Source organism: Perognathus longimembris, chromosome 6 (assembly GCF_023159225.1).
Source record: "Perognathus longimembris pacificus isolate PPM17 chromosome 6, ASM2315922v1, whole genome shotgun sequence".
In the NCBI taxonomy this organism is placed as follows: Eukaryota; Metazoa; Chordata; class Mammalia; order Rodentia; family Heteromyidae; genus Perognathus; species Perognathus longimembris.
The window spans coordinates 64,358,623-64,382,207 of record NC_063166.1 but is presented as its reverse complement, the minus strand read 5'-3'; the positions used below and the strand labels follow the sequence as shown (position 1 = coordinate 64,382,207).

General features: G+C 44.3%; 1 protein-coding gene across 2 annotated transcripts in view; it reads right to left on the bottom strand.

The window, feature by feature from the left end:
- Window positions 1-20,083, bottom strand: part of Dnaaf9 (dynein axonemal assembly factor 9) — a 120,914-nt gene extending 100,831 nt beyond the window's left edge. Inside the window, exon 1 of one of the 2 annotated variants that reach the window (XM_048348887.1) lies at window positions 19,639-20,083. In XM_048348887.1, coding sequence (XP_048204844.1) covers window positions 19,639-19,721 — 83 coding nt within the window. In that variant the 5' untranslated portion in view covers window positions 19,722-20,083. The remainder of the gene's footprint in view (window positions 1-19,638) is intronic. The other variant, XM_048348886.1, reaches the window with a different exon arrangement.
- Window positions 20,084-23,585: the final 3,502 nt, after the last annotated feature.

The window sequence follows — 23,585 nt, the reverse complement described above, 5'->3', positions numbered from 1 at the left end:
GGGTCCTTCAGATATAAGATCATGTCGTCTGCGAATAGGGATAGCTTGATTTCATCCTTGCCGATGTGGATCCCTTTGATGTCCTCCTCTTGTCTTATTGCTATGGCTAGGGATTCCAGCACTATGTTGAAAAGAAGTGGGGAGAGTGGGCATCCTTGTCTTGTTCCTGAGTTTAAGGGGAATGATTTTAGTTTCTCCCCATTTAATACGATATTAGCAGTTGGTCTGTTTTATATGGCTTTTATTGTTTTGAGGAATGTTCCATCTATTCCTGTTCTCTCCAGAGCTTTTAATAAGTATGGATGTTGTATTTTGTCAAAGGCTTTTTGCATCACCTGAGATAACAATGTGATTCTTGATTTTAGTTCTGTTTATGTGGTGAATTACACTGATTGATTTACGAATATTGAACCATCCTTGTGACTGTGGGATGAAGCCTACTTGGTCATGATGTATAATTTTCTTGATTAGTTTCTGGATCCTGTTAGCTAATATTTTATTGAGGAGCTTTGCATCTGTGTTCATTAGTGATATTGGTCTGTAGTTCTCTTTTTTTGTTGGGTCTTTGCCTGGTTTGGGAATGAGTATGATATTAGCTTCGTAGAATGAGTTTGGGATTTCTCCCTCTGTTTCTATTTCGCGGAAGAGTTTGAGGAGTATTGGTATTAGCTCCTCACTAAAGGTTTTATAGAATTCGTTGGTGAATCCATCTGGGCCTGGGCTTTTCTTTGTTGGGAGGTTCTTGATTACCCCCTGTATCTCGCTGTCAGTTATTGGTTTATTTAGTTGATTTATTTCTTCTTGGTTCAGTTTGGGCAGTTTATACTTCTCTAAGAATTGATCCATTTCTGTAAAATTATTGTTTTTCAGTGAGTAGAGGTTCTGGAAATAGTTCCTTATGACTGTTTGAATATCATGTGTACTTGTTATTTTTACGGTGGAGTCCCTGATTTTACGTATATGAGTCTCTTGTTTTTTTTGTAAGTCTTGCGAGGGGTCTGTCAATTTTATTTATTTTCTCAAAGAACCAGCTTTTAGTCTTATTTATTTGTTGAATGGTCTTTCTATCTTCAATCAGATTTATCTCTTCTTTAATCATTGTGATCTCTCTCCTCCTAGTCATTTTAGATTCAATCATTTCATGTTTCTCCAGTTGTTTTAGTTTCGTCGTGAGGTTATTCACCTGCTCTGTTTCCATTCTTTTAATGTGAGTGCTGAGGGCGATGATCTTGCCCCTCAGTACTGCCTTAGCTGTGTCCCATACGTTTCTTTGTGATGTATTTTCATTGTCATTGTGGCTTATGAATTCGTTGATTTCATCTTTAATTTAGTCTGTGGCCCAAGTGTTGGATAGCAGTGTGGGGTTTAGCCTCCAAGAATGTGTATAGCTTCTGTGGTAACTGTTGTTATTGAGGGTTACCTTTAATCCACTGTGGTCAAATATAATACATGGGATGATGTCAATACTTTTGTATTTGCTAAGGTTCTTTGTGTGGGCTATAACATGGTCTATTTTGGAGTATGATCCATGGGTTGCTGAGAAGAAGGTGTATTGGGTCTCTGTAGGGTGGAAGATTCTGTATAGATCTGTCAGATCCATTTGGGATATGGTGTTACTTAGGTCCTCAGTCCCCTGCTAATCCTCTGGGTGTTGGATCTGTCTCTTGGAGAGAGTGGGGTATTAAAGTCACCCACTATGATTGTGTTTGGGTCTATCTTGTTCTGTAGTTCTGTGAGAATTTGCTTGACATATGTAAGGCCTCTTTTGTTCGATGAGTATACATTTATCACCGTGATGTCTTGATTCTGGATTTTTCTTTGTATTAAAATGTAGTGACCTTCTTTGTCTTTTTGAGTTGATTTTATTTTATTTTTATTTTTATTTTTTTTTGGCCAGTCCTAGGCCGTGAACTCAGGGCCTGAGCACTGTCCCTGGCTTCTTTTTTGCTCAAGGCTAGCACTCTGCCACTTGAGCCACAGCGCCACTTCTGGCCATTTTCTGTATATGTGGTGCTGAGGAATCAAACCCAGGGCCTTATGTATACGAGGCAAGCACTCTTGCCACTAGGCCATATTCCCAGCCCCTTGAGTTGATTTTAATGAGAAGTCCAGCTTGTCTGAGATCAGGATGGCTACTCCTGCCGTTTTGGTAGGTGCATTTGCTTCGAAGATCTTGCTCCATCCTTTCATTCGGAGCCTGTTTTTATCCCTTGCTGTAAGGTGGGTCTCTTGTAGACAACAGATGGCAACTTTTTGTTTGCGGATCCATTCTGCCAGTCTGCTCCTCTTTATCGGAGAGTTTATACTGTTTATATTCAAAGAGTTCAAGGATAAGAGTGTTGGCTGGGGATATAGCCTAGTGGCAAGAGCACTTGCCTCGTATACATGAAGCCCTGGGTTCGATTCCCTAGCACCACATATACAGAAAATGGCCAGAAGTGGCACTGTGGCTCAAGTGGCAGAGTGCTAGCCTTGAGCAAAAAAGAAGCCAGGGACAGTACTCAGGTCCTGAGTCCAAGGCCCAGGACTGGCAAAAAAAAAAAAAAGGATAAGAGTGTTTTTTCTCCTTCCATTTTCTTGTTGGGCTGTTTTTCCTCTTTTTTTTTTTTTCTTGTCTTTAGTGAGCTGCTCTTTCTGTTGGGCTCTGGCTATTGTAGTTTCTTTCTGTTTCTGTCTGTGTGTCCTGTATGGTTTCTGTTGGGTGGGAGTCCCCTCTTAGAATTCGCTGTAGGGCTGGTTTTTTATTCACATACTCCTTTAGATCCTCTTTGCTATGGAAAGATCTGGTTTTCCCTCGAATATGAACTCCAGCTTCGCTGGATATTTTATTTTAGGTTGGCAATTGTTGGCTTGTAGGACCTGGATGGTGTTCTTCCATTCTCTTCGTGCGTGGTAGGTTTGTGTGGAGAGGTATGCTGTTATTTGGATCCTCTTCCCATTGTAATAAATTTCTTCCTTCACTTTGGCTGCATTCAAAATTTGCTCTTTATTCTTGAGATCTGAAGTCTTGAATATTATATGCCTTGGCGTGGCTTTTCTAGGATCTGGTCTGCCAGGTGTCCTATAGGCTTCGGTTACCTGGATGGGGTCCCTTGTGAGATTCGGGAAGTTTTCTGCAATCACTTTATTGAGAATATTTTGAAGCCCTCTGCTCTGGTATTCGGCTTCTTCTTCTATTCCAATTACGCGCAGATTATATCTCTTGTCTTTGTCCACTAGCTCCTGGATTAGTCTGCCCTGGAGCTTTACTGTTTCTTGGAGTGTGGTAAATTTCTGGTTCTTATCAGCTGCATCATCGTCCAAGAGAGAAATTCTGGCTTCCATATGGTCAATTCTTTGTGCTGTGGATTCAAGTGCGGAATTTGTAGATGTCAGAGAGCTATTTATGGTTGCCAGGTCAGCTCTGATCGTGGAAATTTCTTCCTTTAAGGAGTTGTATTTTAAATCTATTTTTTCATGCATTTCACTTCTCAGGATGTTAAGGTCTTCTTTGACGGAGGTTTGCACTGTATCCATTTTTGCTTCCATTTCTTTCTTGGCTTCCTGGATGTCCTTCAAGACTTTCACTCTGAACTCCTGGAATTGTTTTCTGATTTCGTTTCTGAGGCTTTCCATCATTTCTGTTAGCATAGCCTGTTGTTTTTTTATTCTCCATCTCCTCTTCAGTTGTGCTGCTTTTTGGAGCTGGCGAGTTGGCTTGCCCTTTGATGAAATTTGTTATATTTCTTTGTTATTTGCGCATCTGGAGATCTGTGGGTGGCTTCCCTGGTTTGGCTTTGTGCTGGTTCCTGCTGGTCTGTCAGTGGTAGACTTGTTTGTGTCCTGGCTCTGGGTTTGAGTTTGGCTGTTGAGCCTTACTGCCCAGTGGGTGAGCGTGCCCATCTCGGCTGTTGCCGAGGTGGTCACCCTCACTGCACTTGGGGGTGGGTAGGTTCTGTGTCTTTCTCTGCGGGATAGTGTCCTGCCGCTGTGTTGTGCTGACTCTAGTGTGCCCCTGGTGGGGGTTTGCTGGTCGCTGATTCAGCATGGTGTGGAGGCTTTTCTCTTCTTCAATTCTTTTTTCCATTGGGTACCTTGGTCAGAGGAGCTCACCTCTCAAATTGAGAATTGCTGCTAAGAGGCGGCTTGCCCCCCTGTGCGGAGTGCGTCTACCACAGGCGCTGCCGCTGTGTGGCCCTGCCTGCCTGTGTGCTGCACTGCACGCCTATCAGAGCAGGCGCTGCCGTTGAGGGGCCCTGCCTACCTGTGTGGCGGGTGTTGCAGCTTGCCTGCTTGTGTGCTCCCGCAGGGGGTTGGGCAGACGATCCTCCTGCTGGAGGACTAGCACGCTGGCCCACGCTGGCCCTCCAGGGGCACGTGTGTGTGCACTCGTGCTTCCTTTGTAGGCGTGTTGACCCAAGTTGTTGGAGAGTGCTTGTGCCCTCTCGCAAGTGTGCTGTGTGGGGCGGTATGAGTGGGCCCCAGTAGGATCAAGTGTCCGGGCGCGGGTTGGTGCCCACAGACTCTGTGCCTCCGCTGTGAGGGGGGCATGTGATCGGACCCAGATGTCCCTGCTGGGCTGGTATTGTACACCCGCGAGTCTATGGTTGTTGTTCAAACAGACCGAGAGGACCAGGTGCCTCAGGTGGGGCCTCCAATGCCTACCAGACCCCGGGCCCCTGCTGGGGAGGGGGCGGGGCCAGTGCGGCCAAGTTCTGACTCCTCTGCTGGGGGTTTTGGGGGGGGGATGCCTTGGAGTGGCTCCTTTGTTCCCTTGGGGTAGGGAGGGAGCTCTAGCTTCTTTGTAGCTTTTGGGTCTCTGCTAGGGCTGGACTCCTGTGGGTGGGGGGGGGGGGGCAAGGGGGAACTTACTGGTCCTGGATTGTGTGTGTGTCCCTCGTTTCTGTGGGCTTTTCGGGGCTGGGTGCCGGGGTGTGGCGATTGGTAGTTTGGTGGTGGCAGTCCCAGCACTCCCCGTCTGCGCTGCCCAGTTCCCCGCCGCTCGGTCCCGCGCAGCTGCCTGGCCACTCAATCCCGCGCCACTGTCTGTCTCAGTCGGTCTGTGCTTCATCTGGGGTCCATGGAACTCCTGGCGTGACTTTTCGGCTGTTGCTTCTCTGGTGGCTGAAGGTCTGTGGCTCCGCTTGCTGGCACTGGGTCCCCTTTTCCAGCCTGGCCCTGTTGGGGCCAGGGTCAGCGGGTGGGGGGAGGGTACCCCGGAGATTTTCCAGCTCCATGTAGGTTATAGGCTCTTCTTTTTTTTTTTTTGTTTCCTGTGTTTCTCTGTTGCTTCTGGTTGTTGGGTTTGCTGGGTTCTTTTTTTTTTTTTTTAATATTTTTATTTCTTTTGTATAGAGGAGTTCACATTTCATAAGTCAGGTAATGAGTACATTTTTTTTTTTTTTTTTTTTTTGCCAGTCCGGGCCTTGGACTCAGGGCCTGAGCACTGTCCCTGGCTTCTTTTTGCTCAAGGCTAGCACTCTGCCACTTGAGCCACAGCGCCATTTCTGGCTGTTTTCTATATATGTGGTACTGGAGAATCGAACCCAGGGCTTCATGTATGCGAGCCAAGCACTCTTGTCACTAGGCTATATTCCCAGCCCTACTGGGTTCTTGATGGGGTGTTGGGTGCTGGAGTTCCCAGCTCGCTATTCAGTTGGAGTGAGTTGGGGTACCTCCTTACTGTGGTGGCGCCATCTTCTCTACCAACAACATCACTTTTTAAGGGGTTAATTGGAGATGAGTCTCATGGAGCCTTTTCTGCCCAGTCTGACTTTGAATCACGAACCTCAGATCCCAGCCTCCTGAGTAGCTAGGATTACAGGCATGAGCTACCAACTTCTGACTTTAGTAAGATTCTTATCTTCAATAAACTACCAAAAAGCCAGAAGTAGAACTGTGGCTCAAGTAACAGAGTTCTAGCCTTGAGAAAAAGCAGCTTAAGGATAGTGCCCAAGCCCCAGGACAAGAAAAAAACAAAACAAAGCCTCTAAGGTTTGACAGAATTAAATCTGTCTCTTTAACTTCAAATATTAGGGTTTTAATACTTTCCTTTTGGACTGTCCCTCTTCTGTATTATAAACAAAATATAAAACATGCCAGTATTTTACTATATGTGAGGATTTAAAATTTTCACTTAGCTCTTCATTCCTCTGGAATGTTTTACTTTAAGAAACAGGAACTTAACTGTATTTTGTTCCAAACCAAGTACTGATCCTTTTAGTGGAATGCCACTTGTAGAATATATTTAATTGCCATACATACTTTTTTAATCTCTATTTGACTCATACGTCTATGCTCGTAGAAACATGGACCCAAGAAATAACAATACCAAAGAAAAAAAAAAAGAACCCCCACCCCCAAAAGCAGAGGCTGGACACAGTGGTGATGAATGCCCTATAATCCTAAGTAAAAGGGATATGGCAATATGGAAGATCAAGGTTTCAGGCTAGCACAGACAAAAATGTCAAGATATCCCATCTCAGTGAATAAAAACTGGGCACAGTAAGTCTTACACATTCTTACTGGGCTGGTTCCTGATTAGTTTTATTTTTGTTAACATTTTGAACGTGATTTTGAGGTCACTGTATTTTTCAAAGTTTATGTGTGTGTGTGTAAGAGAGAGAGAGAGAGAGAGAGAGAGAGAGAGAGACTTGAACTCAGGGCCTGGGCACTGTCCCTGAACATTTTTGCTCAAAGCTAGTGCTCTACCACTTGATCTACATCTCCACTTCCAGCTTTTTGCTGGTTAAAGTAAAAATCTCACAGACTTTCCTACCCAGGCTGGCTTTGAACTGTGAAAGGAGGTAAGAGTTGAACCTGGGAGACCAATTAACAATCTACTACAATAATCCAGGTAATATATGATTATTTCTTTGGTTTATCTTGTTAGCTGGAACTTTAGCACACTTAAATCAGGAATTTATGACAAATGTTAGGCAGGTGTTTGGGAGGCATCTATCTACTGGTCTGTTATTTAATATTTCCTAATAACCAACAGTTCTTGGCCAAGCCCTACTTGTCTATGAAGCAGTATTATCTTATTATACTTCTAGATTCAATATTCCATTGTTTTATTTAAGATTTTTAGCATTTGTAATTCTCCTTTCTTTTTTTTTTTTTTTTTTTTTTTTTTTGGCCAGTCCTGGGCCTTGGACTCAGGGCCTGAGCACTGTCCCTGGCTTCTTCCCGCTCAAGGCTAGCACTCTGCCACTTGAGCCACAGCGCCGCTTCTGGCCGTTTTCTGTATATGTGGTGCTGGGGAATCGAACCTAGGGCCTCGTGTATCCGAGGCAGGCACTCTTGCCACTAGGCTATATCCCCAGCCCTGTAATTCTCCTTTCTTAATCAAGCATCAGCAGTCTGCCAACCTTAAAGAATGAGTAGGATACTTCCTGAGGTATATATTCCCCTTGGTATACTTCCCATCTCTATCCCTGATAGTATAACATACCTTGTACTTGTTCCCAGCCAGTGTCCCAAGTCATTGTTGATTGGACAGTTGGACAAGTCAAGTCAGTTGAAATTTTTTTTATTGTTGTTGTTGGTCGTGGGAGTTGAACTCTGGGCCTGGGCACTGTTCCTGAGCCTCTTTGTGCTCAAGACTAGCACTCTACCACTTGAGCCACAGCACCACTTCTGGTTTTCTGGTGGTTAACTGGTGATAAGAGTCTCATGGACTTTCCTGCTCCGGCTGGCTTTGAACCGTGATCCTAAGATCTCAGCCTCCTGAGTAACTAGGATTACAGGTGTGAGCCACCGGCACCCAGCAATTGGAATTCTTTCCAGGGACATATTTTTAGTAGAAGAAAAATAGCTTCCGGGGCCATGTTTCAGTGAGAAAAAGGTGTGGGGCTAAAATAGTCATGACTTGGGGAAGGTATGTCTGTAGGAAGAAATTTATCCAGGTAGAGAGGAACAGAAATGGGAGACAGCCAAGAGGGACACAACTTTCAGACGGCAGTCTCCACTACAAAGGCTGCGGCCTCTGTTCCTTACAGCAATTTCTACAATTTTATTTCCCCACTATCCTTCTAGCCAAGTAAGCCAATACATTCCCTTCTTTACTTAAATTCTTGAGCTGAACCTTTGTAATTTGCAATAGAACTATTCCTTAAAAAATCAATTCCAGGAAATGTTTAGAAGTTGAGGCATACTAATGTCTACTACTTGCTCTAAAATACATTTAGAAACAAAATGGTCCAAGAGTTAGGCATGGGCGGCTCAAGTCTATAATTCTTACTCAGGAGGATAAGATATGAACACTGTGGCTCAAAGCCAGTCTGAGCTGAGTCCATGAGACTCATATCTCCAGTTAATCACCAAAAGTCTGGAAGTGAAGCTGTACTCAAGTGGTAGAGAGTTCCAGCCATGTTGAAATTTTTCCTAATAAAATGTTGGTGGAAACAAAAGGAATACTAAAAGCCATATCAGTATTAAACTAAGCTCATTGTAGGCCTGTTACAGGTTTAAGAAACTTGGCCCTGAATTAAGACAGCAATTATTGGCTTCTCTTTGCTTCTCTTAGATGCTTGAAGGAAAGGCAAAGACATAGGATGGCAAGGCAATAAATGCTATTTTCCACAGATGTCTGGTAGAATAGTAACCTGTGATATAAAATTGAAAGCTATTGTTGATTCTGTGATGGCGAATAGAGGGTTAGCCACTAATCATAAAGTGACTGAAGCTGAAGGTCACCTGAGCACACAGATGATTGGAAAATGTGCTAGTGTTGGGGGCTGTCCTTCCCCCCAGCCCTGGGACAATGGGAAGAAGCCCCTCCCACCTTCCGGCCTCAACAGGAAGTGAAAGCCTCCGCCCCTTGGGAGGTGAACACGTGGGTGCCACCATGATGGGGTTGTCCCGCCCACAAAGGAAGTTTCGTGATGTCACTTGATGGACATGGTCTTTAGCCTATGACTGGCCCTTTGGCCAGCCCCCTTTCTTTCCCGCCATTACTTCTATATAAGTGCCCTTCCATATTAAAGTCTTTGAGACGCTTCCCACCACCGCAGCGTGTCCCTGATGCCTTCCTTTTCGCCTCCGCCCTTGGTAACATGTGAGGGGACTGGGGGGAGGGGAGGCTTCAGCAACCTTTCCTCAACTTAGCGCTTGCCCATGTGAGCACGCCTTTGGCCTTCTGCTGGCGGAGGGCCCGGCTGAGTGCTCTTTCATAGAGTTTGTGGGAGAAAGGGGTTGTTCAGATCCCAACATGCTAGTATCATTTAACTATTTAATACTATGCCAGCACTTTCCTGCAGCTATTAGTAATCCAAGACGGTATATCTCTCATGACTCTTCCTGTGGAAGAAAAATCTGTCCAGTCCATATCCAGTCCTCCCTTGTTATTAATAACACCCTGGTTTAATTTGGGGCAGCCATAGACACAGATCCTTTCAAGAGCTGACTAACTTTACATATATAGATGTTATCTGGTGGGAGTTTCCAGAGAAGCTCTTTAAAGGGAACTAAGAGCAATACTCCTTTCTCCCACTCCTCCCCCCTACCCCCCACCCCCGCCATTTTTTGGGCTGGTGCTGGAGCTTGAACTTAGAGCCTCACTCTCAGTTGACTTTCTCTCTTAAAACTGGTGCTCTAATACTTGAGCCACACCTCCACTTCTGGCTTTTTGCTGGTTTGCTGGAGAGTTTCATGAACTTTTCTGCCTAGGCTGGCTCCAATCTTTAGATCTCAGTTTCAGTAGGTAGAATTATAGGTGTGAATCACCAGTACCTGACTGCTTCCTTTCCCCTACTTACTGGGTAGATATGATGGGTATATAGCCATTTTGTGCCCATGGAGCTATGGCAAAGACAGAAAACACCTGCTAAAGACAGAAAACTATAAGCACAGAAGAGGCCTGCTTTTTCTGATAACTTTTTATCAATTGGCCTGCCCTCCTCTAGGTAGATATCTTTTGCAAGAGAGAATAAACTCTCAAGTAAAAGTCATTTGGGCAGGGTTTCCTTTTAGCAAAAGCTACCAGATGTAGTTCATTACTATTAGGCCTTCTTCTAAAATAGTTTAGACTCATGCCCATTTCAAATTGATATTTATATCTATCTATACATGCATACATATATATTTCATTAATTGCAGCACACATATGGCACTCTACAACTAAATCCAAAAACTAAATCCAAAAACATCAAAAAATGCTAATCAGGCCTAGTGGTAGAATGCTTGTCTCATATACATGAAGCCCTGAAATTCGATTCCTCAGCACCACATATAGAGAAAAAGCCAGAAGTGGTGCTGTGGCTCAAGTGGTACAGTGCTAGCCTTGAGCAAAAAAGAAGCCAGGGACAGTGCTTATTAGGCCCTGAGTTCAGGCCCCAGGACTGGTGAAAAAAAAAAATGCCAATCACTATTAATGGAAAATGACACCTAGAAATCTATTTACTATATTCCAGTATAACAACAACTTGTTTTCCATTTTCTTTCTTTTATCCACTTTTTTTTTTGCCAGTCCTGGGCCTTGGACTCAGGGCCTGAGCACTGTCCCTGGCTTCTTTTTGCTCAAGGCTAGCACTCTGCCACTTGAGCCACAGCTCCACTTTTGGCCATTTTCTATATAGGTGGTGCTGGGGCATCGAACCCAGGGCTTCCTGTATTAGAGGCAGGCACTCTTGCCACTAGGCCATATTCCCAGCCCTTTATCCACTTTCTATGAGGCTTCTCTCACACAATTTGATCTTTGTAAAGTCAGTTTCCCAAGTCTTCATTCAGAAATCATCCACAGTTAACTTTTCCTCACTTCTTTGGCTATTACAAGCATGCTCGATCTAAATACACTGCAGAATTCTGCGTTGGATTCTGAAATAGGTAAATGACATCTGAGAAAACTAAGCAATTCAAATAAAGTCTGCTAAACTCCAAGCAACCAAAAGTTTACTAAGTAAACGAAATCATTATACCAATATTAACTAGCTTTGATAAATAAACTATGCTTGTACGTAAGATGTTACTATAAAGGAAGCTACATGAAGGGCACATAGGAATACTTAGTACCATATTTCAAAATAAAAATCATTATAAATAAGCTGCCTTTTCTTCATACTAGGGTTCAAAAATCACAAGTACCAGTTTTAAGCATTCAAGTTGTAAACCCTGTTTTTTCTTTCTTTTTTCTTTAAATTTCAGGGTAAAAACAATAGTTTAAGCTGTATTACAGACAAGGCAAGCCTTTTTCATCATTCACTCCTCCTTTTCGTTAATGTTCTAATGAAACACTAGAGAAGAACCCTAGAGTTAGGACACAATGTCGGGACATTGTACATGGTGTCATAATAATCACTGAAAAAGAGTGAGTCCACAGTACGCTGTCATCCCAGACACAAGTAAAGAGACAGCCAGACCTCTACCTCTAGGATAGAAATAAAAACACAAAAGCCTACCCTTTTTGATTTTGTTAGATTCACACTAAATCTCCCCAGCCAACATCCAAGCAAATATATAACAGGCTGAAATTTTCGAACACTCAAGGGCACAAATGTACTTTTCATTTTGGGTTTTCTTAAGGCAGGGACTATCCACACTACATTTTTATTTCTGTAAATCTGCAAACCTCAAAGAGAACCAAGAGTATTTTGGTGAGTGGTCAGTAAGCACCACCTGGAGATAACTGACTTCTGTGAGGCTTTAATTAAACTGCTCTCAGTTCAACATCACTATCATTAACCACTTTCTCACTACCCAGTTCAGAGCTGTGATGCTTCATTCTATGAACACCCATGACATTTAACATAGCCCATAGCTTCACCTTGCAATTATTCATTCAACAAATAATTAGTATAGTTAATAGTTAGCAGTTAATACTTAGTGAATATCGATCATGTGCCAGACACTGACTAAGTGCCAGGGGAAGCCATGTGGGAACTGGCAATTAAAACTGATCCCGCCAGGTGCTGGTGCCTCACACCTGAAATCTTAGCTATTCAGGAGGCTGAGATCTGAGGATCAAGGTTCAAAGCAAGCCTGGAGAAGAAAGTCTGTGATGTGAGACTCCTATCTCCAATTAACCACCTAAAATTCTGAAGTGGAGCTGTGGCTCAAATTTATATAGCACTAGCCTTCAGCAAAAGAACCTCAGGTACAGTTCCCAGGCCCTGACTTCAAGCCCCAAATCCAACAACAACAAAACAAAATGCCTGGTCCCATCCAAGCCATGAGTGATGGTTCATGCTTTTAATATCAGCACTTGGAAGGCTGAGGCAAGGAGGAGGATCATGAGCTGAACTGAGGCCGCCCTGCTCTACATAGCAAGTCACAGCAAGTCCCTGGCCAGCCTAAGTTAGGATCCCGCCGCCCCCCCCCCCGCAAAAAAAAGGGTCCTATCATTCAGCGATAATACAAGAGTCTTCTCTATGAATTTTTTTACACCCTATCAATGATATTAATCATATTATTTTTGAAAGCATGAGATGTTAAAATTTGAAAACTTGCATGTGTGAAATCTTTTCCATCTTTCCTCATACTTGCCTGAAAACTATCCTTGGTTAAATTCAGAACTCTGAGTGGAAATACATTTTCTTTTCCTTTTCTCTTTTCCTTTCCTTTTTTCTTTTTTGCCAGTCCTGGGTTTGAACTCTGTGCCTGGGCACGGTCCCCGAGCTTCTTTGTGCTCAAGGCTATTACTCTACCACTTGAGCCACAGCACCACTTCCAGCTTTTTCTGAGTAGTTTATTGGAGATAAGAATTTCACAGACTTTTCTGCCTGAGCTGGCTTTAAACTGCAATCCTCAGATCTCAGCCTCCTGAGCAGCTAGGATTACAGGTGTGAGCCACCGGCGCCTGGCTACATTTTCATTCTTAAAGCACTGGCTGCTCTATTATCTTCTGGCTTCCAATCCTGCTGGAATCCAATGATTTTTTACTCTACATGTGTGATTTGTAAGTGTTCTGGCTGTTTTCTGTATATGTGATACTGGGGAATTGAACCCAGAGCTTCATGTATACGAGGCAAGCACTCTTGCCACTAGGCCATATTTCCAGCCTCCTAGTTCATTAATTTAGATAAGCTCTCACTATACAGAACAAGCTGGCCTCAGAATTACTATGTAGCCCAGGCTGACCTCAAACTCATACTACTCCTGTCTAAACCTCCCAAATTCTGGGCTTAAAGTCACGCCACCAGGCCAAGTTCCAATGTGCTACCTTCTTGATGAGTCCTTTTAATATGGAAACTTATGTCCTTCAGTTCTGATTTAGTCTTAATTTTTTATTATTTTTTCATGTCATGAAATGATGGTAACTACCATTTTAACTCCTTGTAACAGACATCTACAGCTTTCTGGACCATAGTTATCCTCATTCTCTGAAATTATTTAGCTTCTGGATCATTGTCTTTTTTGCCAGTACTATTCCAACCTTAATTCATGCGAATCTTTCTATGCAATACTACCTGACCTCTCTTTCCTTCCAGCAGTATCCTCTGTCTTCCCTCAGTCACTCTCTCCCATACTACACACATCCAAGGAAATCAATACAGCTGTAAGCAAGCATGCAACTATGCTCACTGGAGCTTTCCTTAAATTTAATACAATGAACACAAAATGGACTCCTGGTGCTGCCTGATAATCCTGAAAGATTTCTTTTCCTAACTCATTCTTACTCAGTCTCCTGGATGAATTTTACACCTTTCTTTTATTTTTGTTTTGTCAGTCGTGGGGCTTGAACTCAGGGCCTGGGCTCTGTCCATGATCTCTTCAGCTCAAGGCTAACACTCTAGTAGTTGAGCCTCAGTGCCAATTCTGGTTTTCTGGTGGTTAACTGGAAATAAGAGTCTCACAGGCTTTCTTGCTCAGGCAGGCTTTGAACCGTGATCCTCAGATCTCAGCCTCCTGAGTAGCTAGGATTACAGGCACTGGGCTACACTTTTCTTTTCGAACTTCTAACACCTCACTTCTCTACTCTTCATTTTTAGATAAAGATCTTCCTTCTTATTTACCTGAGAATATAGTAGCTAGAAGAGAGCTTCATTTTCTCTCACTAGTAAACTGCCAATGTACCAGCATTTGGGTCCACAAAATCTTCCACGGAAGGGCTGGGAATATGGCCTAGTGGTAGAGTGCTTGCCTAGCATGTATGAAGCTGTCGGTTCAATTCCTCAGCACCACATATACAGAAAAAGCTGGAAGTGGTGCTGTAACTCAACTGGTAGAGTGCTAGCCTTTAGCAAAAAGAAGCCAGGAACAGTGCTCAGGCCCTGATTTCAAGCCCCAATACTGGAAGAAAAAAAAAAAAAGAATGAAAGTCTTTCACTGATAAACTGCCCATATTGTACTTAACCTACCTTGAGGACAAGGTATCATTTGAGTACTGGGTCCCATTCCTTCCCTCTTACCTACTTAAGGACATCACTTGTGCAAGGGTCTCTTCTCGGAACCATCAATTTTCCCCTCTCTGCTGCATCATTCCAATCAATTTAAAAACATGTTATAATATTTGCCCACCAAACACAAAAAGAATTGCCTTAACACTTCATGACCTTCCAGCTACAGCCCCATTATTCTGCTCTCTCTTCTAATAGTTCTTGAAAGGACACACACTGTAACTATCTATACTCTTCAATTCTCTCATTTTCTCTTGAAACCACCGCACAAAAACTGTTCAAGGTCACCAATGACTTCCACATTATCAAATCTAATAGTTTGTCCTTAGTCCATATCAGCAGTATCAGCAGTATCATTTGGCTTTTTAAGACTGTTCTTAATTTTTTTTGCCCCTGACATCATAGGAAACTTCTCACTCAGAATTTAGAAGACATTGCTACATTGTATTTTCTGGAACCTTCCTACTCTCCTTACTGCACACATGCTATTCCATGGTTTAGAACTTAGTTTTTGTTGTTGTTTTCTTTGCGTATTCACTCCCTGAATTCCAAGTTATATGTCTTTAAATAAAAACTTGGGAGTCATCAGATTATAGATGGTTCCATCCCCAATTTTCTTCTGGAATCTACGCAACCTTCTATCCAATATCACTACTTGGATATGAGTGACCCAAACTGAACTTTATTCTCTGTTCCAGTGGTCCCAACACAAGTAATCTAGATGAGATCTAAGTAGACTAGGCCTCCTTACCCTCCTATTTCTTTAGTTCTAGTTCAACCTTAGTACTTACTTCTTACTATGTTGTATTTACCTTATTTGCCTCTTTTCACTTATAAAAGAGCTCTTTGAGGGCAGGGGGACTATCTTGTTCATACTGTGTACATTGGGGTATTTGTTGAAAGAGGTAGTGTTAAACAAATCCCAAGCAGCAATGGACCCTTCAAAAGAAAAAATACTTGAGGGCTGGGAATATGGCCTAGTGGTAAAGTGCTTGCCTCATATATATGAAGCCCTGGGTTTGATTCCTTAGCACTACATATATAGAAAAAGCCGGAAGTGGCAATGTGGCTCAAGTGGTAGAGTGCTAGCCTTGAGCAATAAAGAAGCCAGGGATAGTGCTCAGGACCTGATTTCATGCCCCAAGACTGGCAAAAAAACAAAAAACACAAAAAGAAAAAATATCTGAACTGGGTGCTGATGGCTCATGAAAGTCCATGAGACTCCAATAAACTACTCAGAAAAGGCCAGAAGTGACACTGTGACTCAAGTGGTAGAGTGCTAGCCTTGAGCCAAAGAAGCTCAGGGACAGCCCTCAGGCCCTGAGTTTAAGCTCCAGGACCAGCACCTCCTCTCCCACCCCCCCAAAAAAGGAAGAAAGAAAATAAAGGAAGGAAGGAAGAAAAAAAGAAAAAAATTGAAAGCACGGAAGTGATTCCTTAGGGCCATGCCAGTCCAGATAGGCTATGCTATATTTTAGTAATAATTCCAAAATCCCAACGGCATTTCACTTCATGCTCATTCTCACTCTGAGTACCACACCGATGGAGTAACCACCATCTGGAGCAGCAACAGTCAACAAAAAGAAGAAAAAAAGAGTGACAAATTACATACCTGAAGCTTTTTACCACAAGGGGGTTACACATTCCTACACACATTTCACTGACCAAAAGCAACTTGCATAACCATAGACAACTTCAAAGCAAAAAATCATAATTCTACTCTGTACTCAGGAGACAGACACCGACCTTATCTAATAGACAGCACTGATGACTATCATATTCTTAAAAAGGCACCTCCAATTCTGAGCAATAATATTTTAACTTCTTATCTCCATTCCCATCTGTGAAAGTGAACCCCCTTGTAAAAGAGAACCTTGCACTTGCAAGGTACTATGGGTTTTTAGAAATGTAACTTTACCAGTTAAGCCTGCTTCTTTCATCACTTAGTTGTCAGAGTATCAGAGAAGCCAAATATGGGTGACTGGAAGGTGCTGAGCTCAAACCTATTAGCGATGTTCAATGTCAAAAATGAGGGAAAAGCTAGGTACCAGAGTTTCATGCCTGTAGTTCTAAACTACACAGGAATCTGAAACCTGGAGGATAACAGTTGGAAGCCAGTCAGGGTGAAAAGCAAAATGCTGGGCTGGAGGCATAATGCAAGTGGTAGAGTGTCAGCCATGAGTAATTAAGCTGAATGAGATCAAAAGGCCACAGTATTTAGAAGAAAAGGTGAGGGACAGGCTTAAAAAGGTAATAAAGCATATTCAGTTACATAGAGATTGAGAAAAGGAGGGGAAACTTCACTGAATTTCCTTTATCAAAGGCATAGAAAAACGAGGCACCAATGGCTCACATCTATAATCCTAGCTACTCAGGAGGCTGAGATCTAAGGATAGCAGTTTGAAGCTAGCCTGGGCAAGATATCTGTGCACTCTTACCTCCAATTTGCCATCAAAAAGCCAGAAGTGGAGCTATGGCTCAAGTGGTAGAGTACTAGCCTTGAGCAAAAAGGCTCAGGGATAGGCCCAGGACTGCACACTTAAAAAAAAAAAAAAAAGGCAAGCGTGACTCGGAATATAGCCTAGTGTCAAGAGTGCTTGCCTCATATACATGAAGCCCTGGGTTCGATTCCCCAGCACGACATACATAGAAAACAGCCAGAAGTGGTGCTGTGGCTCAAGTGGCAGAGTGCTAGCCTTGAGCAAGAAGAAGCCAGGGACAGTGCTCAGGCCCTGAGTCCAAGGCCCAGGACTGGCAAAAACAACAACAACAACATGATACAAACAAGGCAGCAGTTATTTTCTAGATTGTTTTCTAGATTTTATACTGTTTATATTTGTATTTTCCCCCTAGAAATCACACACACACACACACACACACACACACACACACACACACACACACCCTTAACATGATATTCCTAAGCTAAGGTCTGAGATACAGCCCAAAACTTTACTATGGGCAAGGCTCTGCATTTGATCTCCAGGGCCACACACATTCAAAAAAAAAAAAAATCCTGCGCTGGAGACTGGGACTAAACACCAAGTTTACAGAGAGCCTAGATTTAACGGATGGCTGCTCAAAGTTCTTTCATTTTTGGTTCAAAATGGAACTAGAACTTGGTATCTGACACTTTCGCTCATTGGCTGGTGCTCTACCACCTGAGCCATGTCTCTGAACCTTCCAAGTTCTAAAGCATTCTATACAATCTCTGTCTATCTGTGTGTGTGTGTGTGTACACACCAAGGCTTAAACTCAAGGCCTCAAGCTCTTATTCAACTTGCTTGCTCACTGCTTGTGCTCTACCACTTGAGACATAGAATTATCTAGTCCCCTGGACAATTTCTTATGAAACATTCAAATACTTTTTTTTTTTTTTTTTTTTGGCCAGTCTTGGAGCTTGGACTCAGGGCCTGAGCACTGTCCCTGACTTCTTTTTGCTCAGGGCTAGCACTCTGCCACTTAAGCCACAGCGCCACTTCTGGCCATTTTCTGTATATGTGGTGCTGGGGAATCGAACCCAGGGCTTCATCTATACGAGGCAAGCACTCTTGCCACTAGGCCATATCCCAAGCCCTCAAATACTTTTAAACAATGAAAAAAGCATTGGATGACTGGAGGTTACCAAAAGCAATTAAATAATTGAAACTGTAAAGCCCAAAAGGAATGCCACAAAAGCAGAGGAGTCTACACAATGTCAAATTAGTAGAAAATTGGGAACAGAAAACACATTATTCCATTAGAATCTAGCCCTGCTTCTCCCACCTTGATTTTGTTTAGCTGGTTTTGTTGTTGTTGTTGTTTTTCCCCTTTGAGACACAGAGGGTCTTGCAATGTGGCCTAGACTGGCTCAATCCTCTTCTACCTTAGCCTCCCTCCCAAGTATTGGAATTACAGGGATGTGTGTGTGTGTGTGTGTGTGTGTGTGTGTGTGTGTGTCATGATACCATCTTAATATTCTCTTCATCTCCTCCATTCTTTATTCATTCTATACACATGTATTCGTTTTCTGGGTGTGCAAAGGAATGGAAGGAAAAGAGGGACAGAATTCTAAGAATGAGTTCTTGTTCTGCATAAATTCCATCAAGTAAAAACAAACAACACTCACAAACACAAGACTGTGGATGTAGCCAAGTAGTGGAGTGCTTGCACAGCACGCACAAGGCCCTAGGGTCCATCCCCAGCACCACAAAAAGCAAAAATCCCACAAAGCCTTAAGTATCTTAACAAGAATATGGGAAAGCCATTCTAACATATAAATTGACAGCTTCCTTTCAAGGGAACAATACAATACCACACTTGCTTTGCTGAGTGGCTAAAATAAAGCAAAAGCAACCAAGCAAAGAAACTGTTCTGGTTTAATAGCGGTACCAAAGCTCAATGCCCACTCTCCCTCCCTCTAAAAGATCTCTGTTGCAACCCCTCCATCATTCCAGCCTCCACACTTCCCTGGCTGCCCCATGACAGTTCTGTCACAAACAATGCCCAGACCAGCAAGGTCAATTCCAAAGACAGTGAGCAGAAACTGGAAACAGATTTTCCCATCTCCACAAGGGAAGAGGGGACCCTCTCGGCAAAAAACAATACCAGACACCCTCCCCATGCCGAGGAACCTCCTCTGCCACCCTCACCACCACCCCCGCCCCGGGTCTGACTGCATACGCTTCTTTCACAGCTTCTAGACCCCTCTTCTTTACCCTTCAGTTAGTTTTTCCTTCCTTCGACCCTAATGACCTTCACCACCCCCAACCTGAGCTCCCCATTGTGTGTGTGGGGGGGGGGGGGGCGTCGACATGCAGAGGCAGAGGACGGTGGGGAAACGCGAAATTAAGGATTTGCGGTTTGTGTGTCTGTGTGTAGGGAACGGGAGCCACTGTTAAAGCAAAGGCTCCAGACAACTGCAATAATGGGGTTTCACAGGTGAGTCGTTTCTGAGGGACACCCCTTTGGGGTCCTACACAGGGGGAGTCCATTGTGTGAGGGAAGGGACAGTCTCCAGAGGTGGCTGTTTTAGGGGGAATATACACTGGGAAGCCACTGTGGGGGGTTCCTGGGGGGTGGGGGGGAAACGTCCCACGGAGGGAGGGCTGTCACAATGGGGGGAGGGTCCCCACAAGGAACCCTGGTGGGATTGTCTACACCCGAACGGTGGAAGGGCCTCTACAGAGGGCGCCGTTCCTAGGAAAACGTTCTTCCAGGAGCCGTTTACAGAATCATCCGCCAGGAAGCCATGTCGGGCCACGCCCTGCGGCGTCCGCGGGACCCCGACAGCCAGCATCCCCCGCCGCCCGGTCAGCCGTTCCCCTGCGGCCTCGACCCCGCGTACCTGACAGAAGGCGACCCGCGGCCGGAGCTACCGGAGAGCCGCGCTCGGGGCGGCCCCAGCCGGTGCGAGGTGTACACGTCCATGGCGGCGGGCGACGGGCGGCGGAGGAGGACGGCTCCGCAGCGAGGGTCGCGCTGACCGGCGGGGCGGCTCCAGGCCCGCGACGGCCGGGCGCTGCGGAGGGGCGTGCCGAGTGGGAGGGGGCGCGGCGTGCGGGAGCACGTCAGACGGGGGCGGGGCGGGGGCGCGCGAGGCGCGGGGGCGTCGCGGCGGACACGGAGTGCGAGTGTAATGGGGGGGGTGATGTCGGCGAGCGGTCTCAGGGCCGCCTCCTCCTTAAGCAGCGAGATAGTCGGGCTGGAAGTTGAGGTGACGGTTCCTCAGAAAGATGAACACCAGAGAGCTGCTCGGTCCTATTCTCAGGCCCTACATCGTCCTGTGGGACTGTGAGCGGCGTCCCCCAGCCACGCACACGGACGCGCCCTGGGGGCGGAGCCTAGCTCCGCCCAAGCCCCGCCCACATACTTCCCCGCCCATCTCCGCTCTGGCCTCCAGTGGAAGCCTTTTCCACTCTGGGCACATCCTTGGCAGCCGACTTTCGTCCCGGGATCTCTTCCCTTGCCCTTGCTGCTTGTCCACAGCCCATCTTCCGTTCCGACATCCATCCGCTCCCCAGCGGGCCTCTGGTTAGCGACGCACAGCAAAGCCATGTGCGGCGGGGGGGGGGGGGGGGGGAGGAGGTAGTGCGGGGGAGGGGTGCGGGGGGGGGGAGGTCTTAGGCCTTAAGAGACTCACAGGGTCCCTAAGGTCTCCTCCCTGCTCAGATCCTGACTCGACCCGTTTCCAGCAGTGGCCACAGAAACAACAGCAACAGCAACAAAAAATCTCAGTCAGTATCTGTATAAAATAGGGAAAATTCCTTGAGAAGGTTCCCAGGCATCCTGGATCTAATCCTTTTTGTCTTGCACCATGTAGTGATTGACCTTGTCCAGATGTCTCCAATGCTTTGTATTCCCCTTTTCACAATAAATTACAACAATTATCTAGAGCTGTTTTTCTGACACAGTAATTGGTGCTTGAATCACTTCAATGGTAAGAGTGGCTGAAAATCTTGTAATAAAGATCTTGGCAATCTCCAATCTTGACAGTCTTCCTGCAAGTTTGACTGGGGAAGATAGGAAGAAAGGAGTAAGAAATAAAAGCAGGAAATAAAGAGACAGGAGATGATGTTATTGTTCAAGTCGCAAGTCGTGAACAACTAAGTAGCTAATATTTAAACACGATTTTCCTATCATAACGCATGCTTATCATTGATAGTCTCATTTCATGGGTTTATTGCTTCTGAAAGCCAGCCAATCATGAACAGCTCTAGTTTCTAACCATTAGCCAATCAGTGATTGCCTCACACCAAGGATCAGGCGTCTAAAAGCTGATCCTCAGCTGCCTTGCTCTAGTGAGCATGTTCATACTGGAGTCTATCGATTGTTGTACACTCCAGCTTCTTGAAAAGTCCCCCAAGGCCAAAACCTTACGTATGGCCTCTGGTTTTGTTCAGATACTGCACCTTGCAAGTACAGCCACCCCTTGTAAGCAAATGAGAAATGGACTTTCCTGCCTGGGCTTGGCCTCAAACCGTGATTCTCAGACCTCAGCCTCCTGAGCCGGGGTTGAGGGGTGGAGAAGGAGGAGGAGGAAGAGCAGCTAAGTATCAAAGTTGTCTTGAACAAGAAGATAAGTTCTGACTTAAAGTGAGTAATTATAATACTTGTCATGATTTATTTTATTTTTTATTGTTATTATACAGGTGATGTATAGAGAGGGGTTACCATTTCATAAGCCAGGTAGTGAGTACATTCTTTTTGGACAATGTCACCCCTTCCTTCCCTCTCCCCCAGTTTTGCCCTCCTGTGCCCACTCACAAGTTGTTAGTTCATTTTCAGCATAGTTTCTACTGAGTGCCACTGCTGCATTTGTTCACCTTTTCTCCTTCTATTTCTGCACACACACCCCTTGCCCTCCCCGAGGATGGATAAATGAACAAACAGGACAAAGAAAGAAAGAAAAAAACCTCATTTCCATTTCCTGGAGTTCATTTCGATAAATATTATTATATATGATCAGAGGCATTGAGCCTTTGTGTTCCTCCCCTAAGAGTAAACATGATTAATTTTAAAACTGAATTTCGTCCCATGGAGAATTGTATTCTTTTGCATGGATCATATAAATGTTGCTGTTCTAGTATGGGAGAAAATAAAATTAAGTATGGTTGATGAAGAAAATAATAAAAATTGATGCTAATTCTCTTTTTTTGTCAGTGGGGGTGGACTTCTCATCACAGCATGGGAATCTCAGTCACAGAGGAAGCCCTTAAATGAGGAAGACCATATTCAAAACAACCATATCCTCCTCCCACCCCAGCTCTGGGGGAAGTGGAAAAAATGACCTCTACACTGACCCCTTTCCCCTTAGAACTGGTATGTGAATCCCTTTAACTGTTAGACCCTAGGGAGAACCCAAGGCTTTGACTTCTACATTCAGCATATGTGCAGAAGAGTTTCCAAAACAGGAGTCCACAATGGAAGGTAGGCAGCTGGGGATATAGCTCAATGGTAGAGTGCCTATGTATTGTGTGTACAAGAGCCCCTGCTCCCTAGCAGCACCTAACAAAAAAGTTGGAAATCAGGATAGCCTGGGGGAGTCCCTCCTGCCAGCTAGACAGCTTTGATTGATTGGTTGATTATTGTTTGGATAGTACTAGGGTATATACTCAAGGCCTCACACTTATTAAACTGATGTACTGCTAACCCACTCCTTCTGACCTTTTCTGCGCTGCTTTTGTTTTTATTTTGTTTATTTTTAGGAAAGTGTGGGTTCCCTCTTAATTTTTTTGCAAAGTCTGTAGAGTCCATAAGGGAGAATTTAGTGTCCTCCATGTCATGTTTATCTTGAAGACTATAAGGACTTCCAGCATTCTATTTCACATAGACCTTGGTGTGAAATTTCTTTTTTCCCCTGGACATATTTTTTATTGTTATTTAAGGTGTTCTGTAGAGGAGTTAACATTTCATAAGCCAAGTAATGAGTACATTTCTTTTTGAACAACATCACACCTTCCTTCACTTTGCACTAGTTAATTTTGAGGTGTGTGCTTGGACCACAATCCATCTATTTTAGGCTTTCTGTCTCATCTGGAAGGACAAATGTATACTACAAACCTAACTTCTTCCCATTGAGATATGCTTACTGTCTTTTCTACCCAGGCTGGAACCATGATCCAGCCAATCTCAATCGCTCACAAAGCTGAGACAAGCTTGAGCCACTGTCCCCAGCTATTAGCTGAAAAGTGGTCTTGTACATATGCAGAGCTAGCTTCAACCTGAAATTCCCCAATCTCAGCCTTTCAAGTAGCTAGGATTACAGACATGAGCCACTAGTATCTGACTCTACTACTTTTTTTAGTGCTTAAATGTGTGTGTGTGATATTAGAAATTAAACTCAGAGGATCAGGAATGCTAGACAAGTGCTATACAATTGAGCTATAATCTCTTTCAATAGTTACTAATCAAGAGATGTTAACATGACCAGACCTAAAATGGCACATGAGTTTAGTGAGTTCCAGGCTATTAGGACACTATCTCAAAAGGAAGAAGGGAGTGAAGAAGGGAGGAAGGCAATGAGGGAGAGAGTATATATAATCATCATCCTTTTTTTTTTTTTTTTTTTTGCCAGTCCTGGGGCTTGAGACTCAGGGCCTGAGCACTGTCTCTGGCTTCTTTTTTCTCAAGGCTAGCACTCTACCTCTTGAACCACAGTGCCACTTCTGGCTTTTTCTGTCTATCTGGTACTGAGGAATCTAACCCAGGCCTTCATTAATTGTAGGTAAGCACTCTACCACTAAGCCACATTCCCAGTCCAGTACATGTAATCTTGAAGAGTGGAAAGTTGGT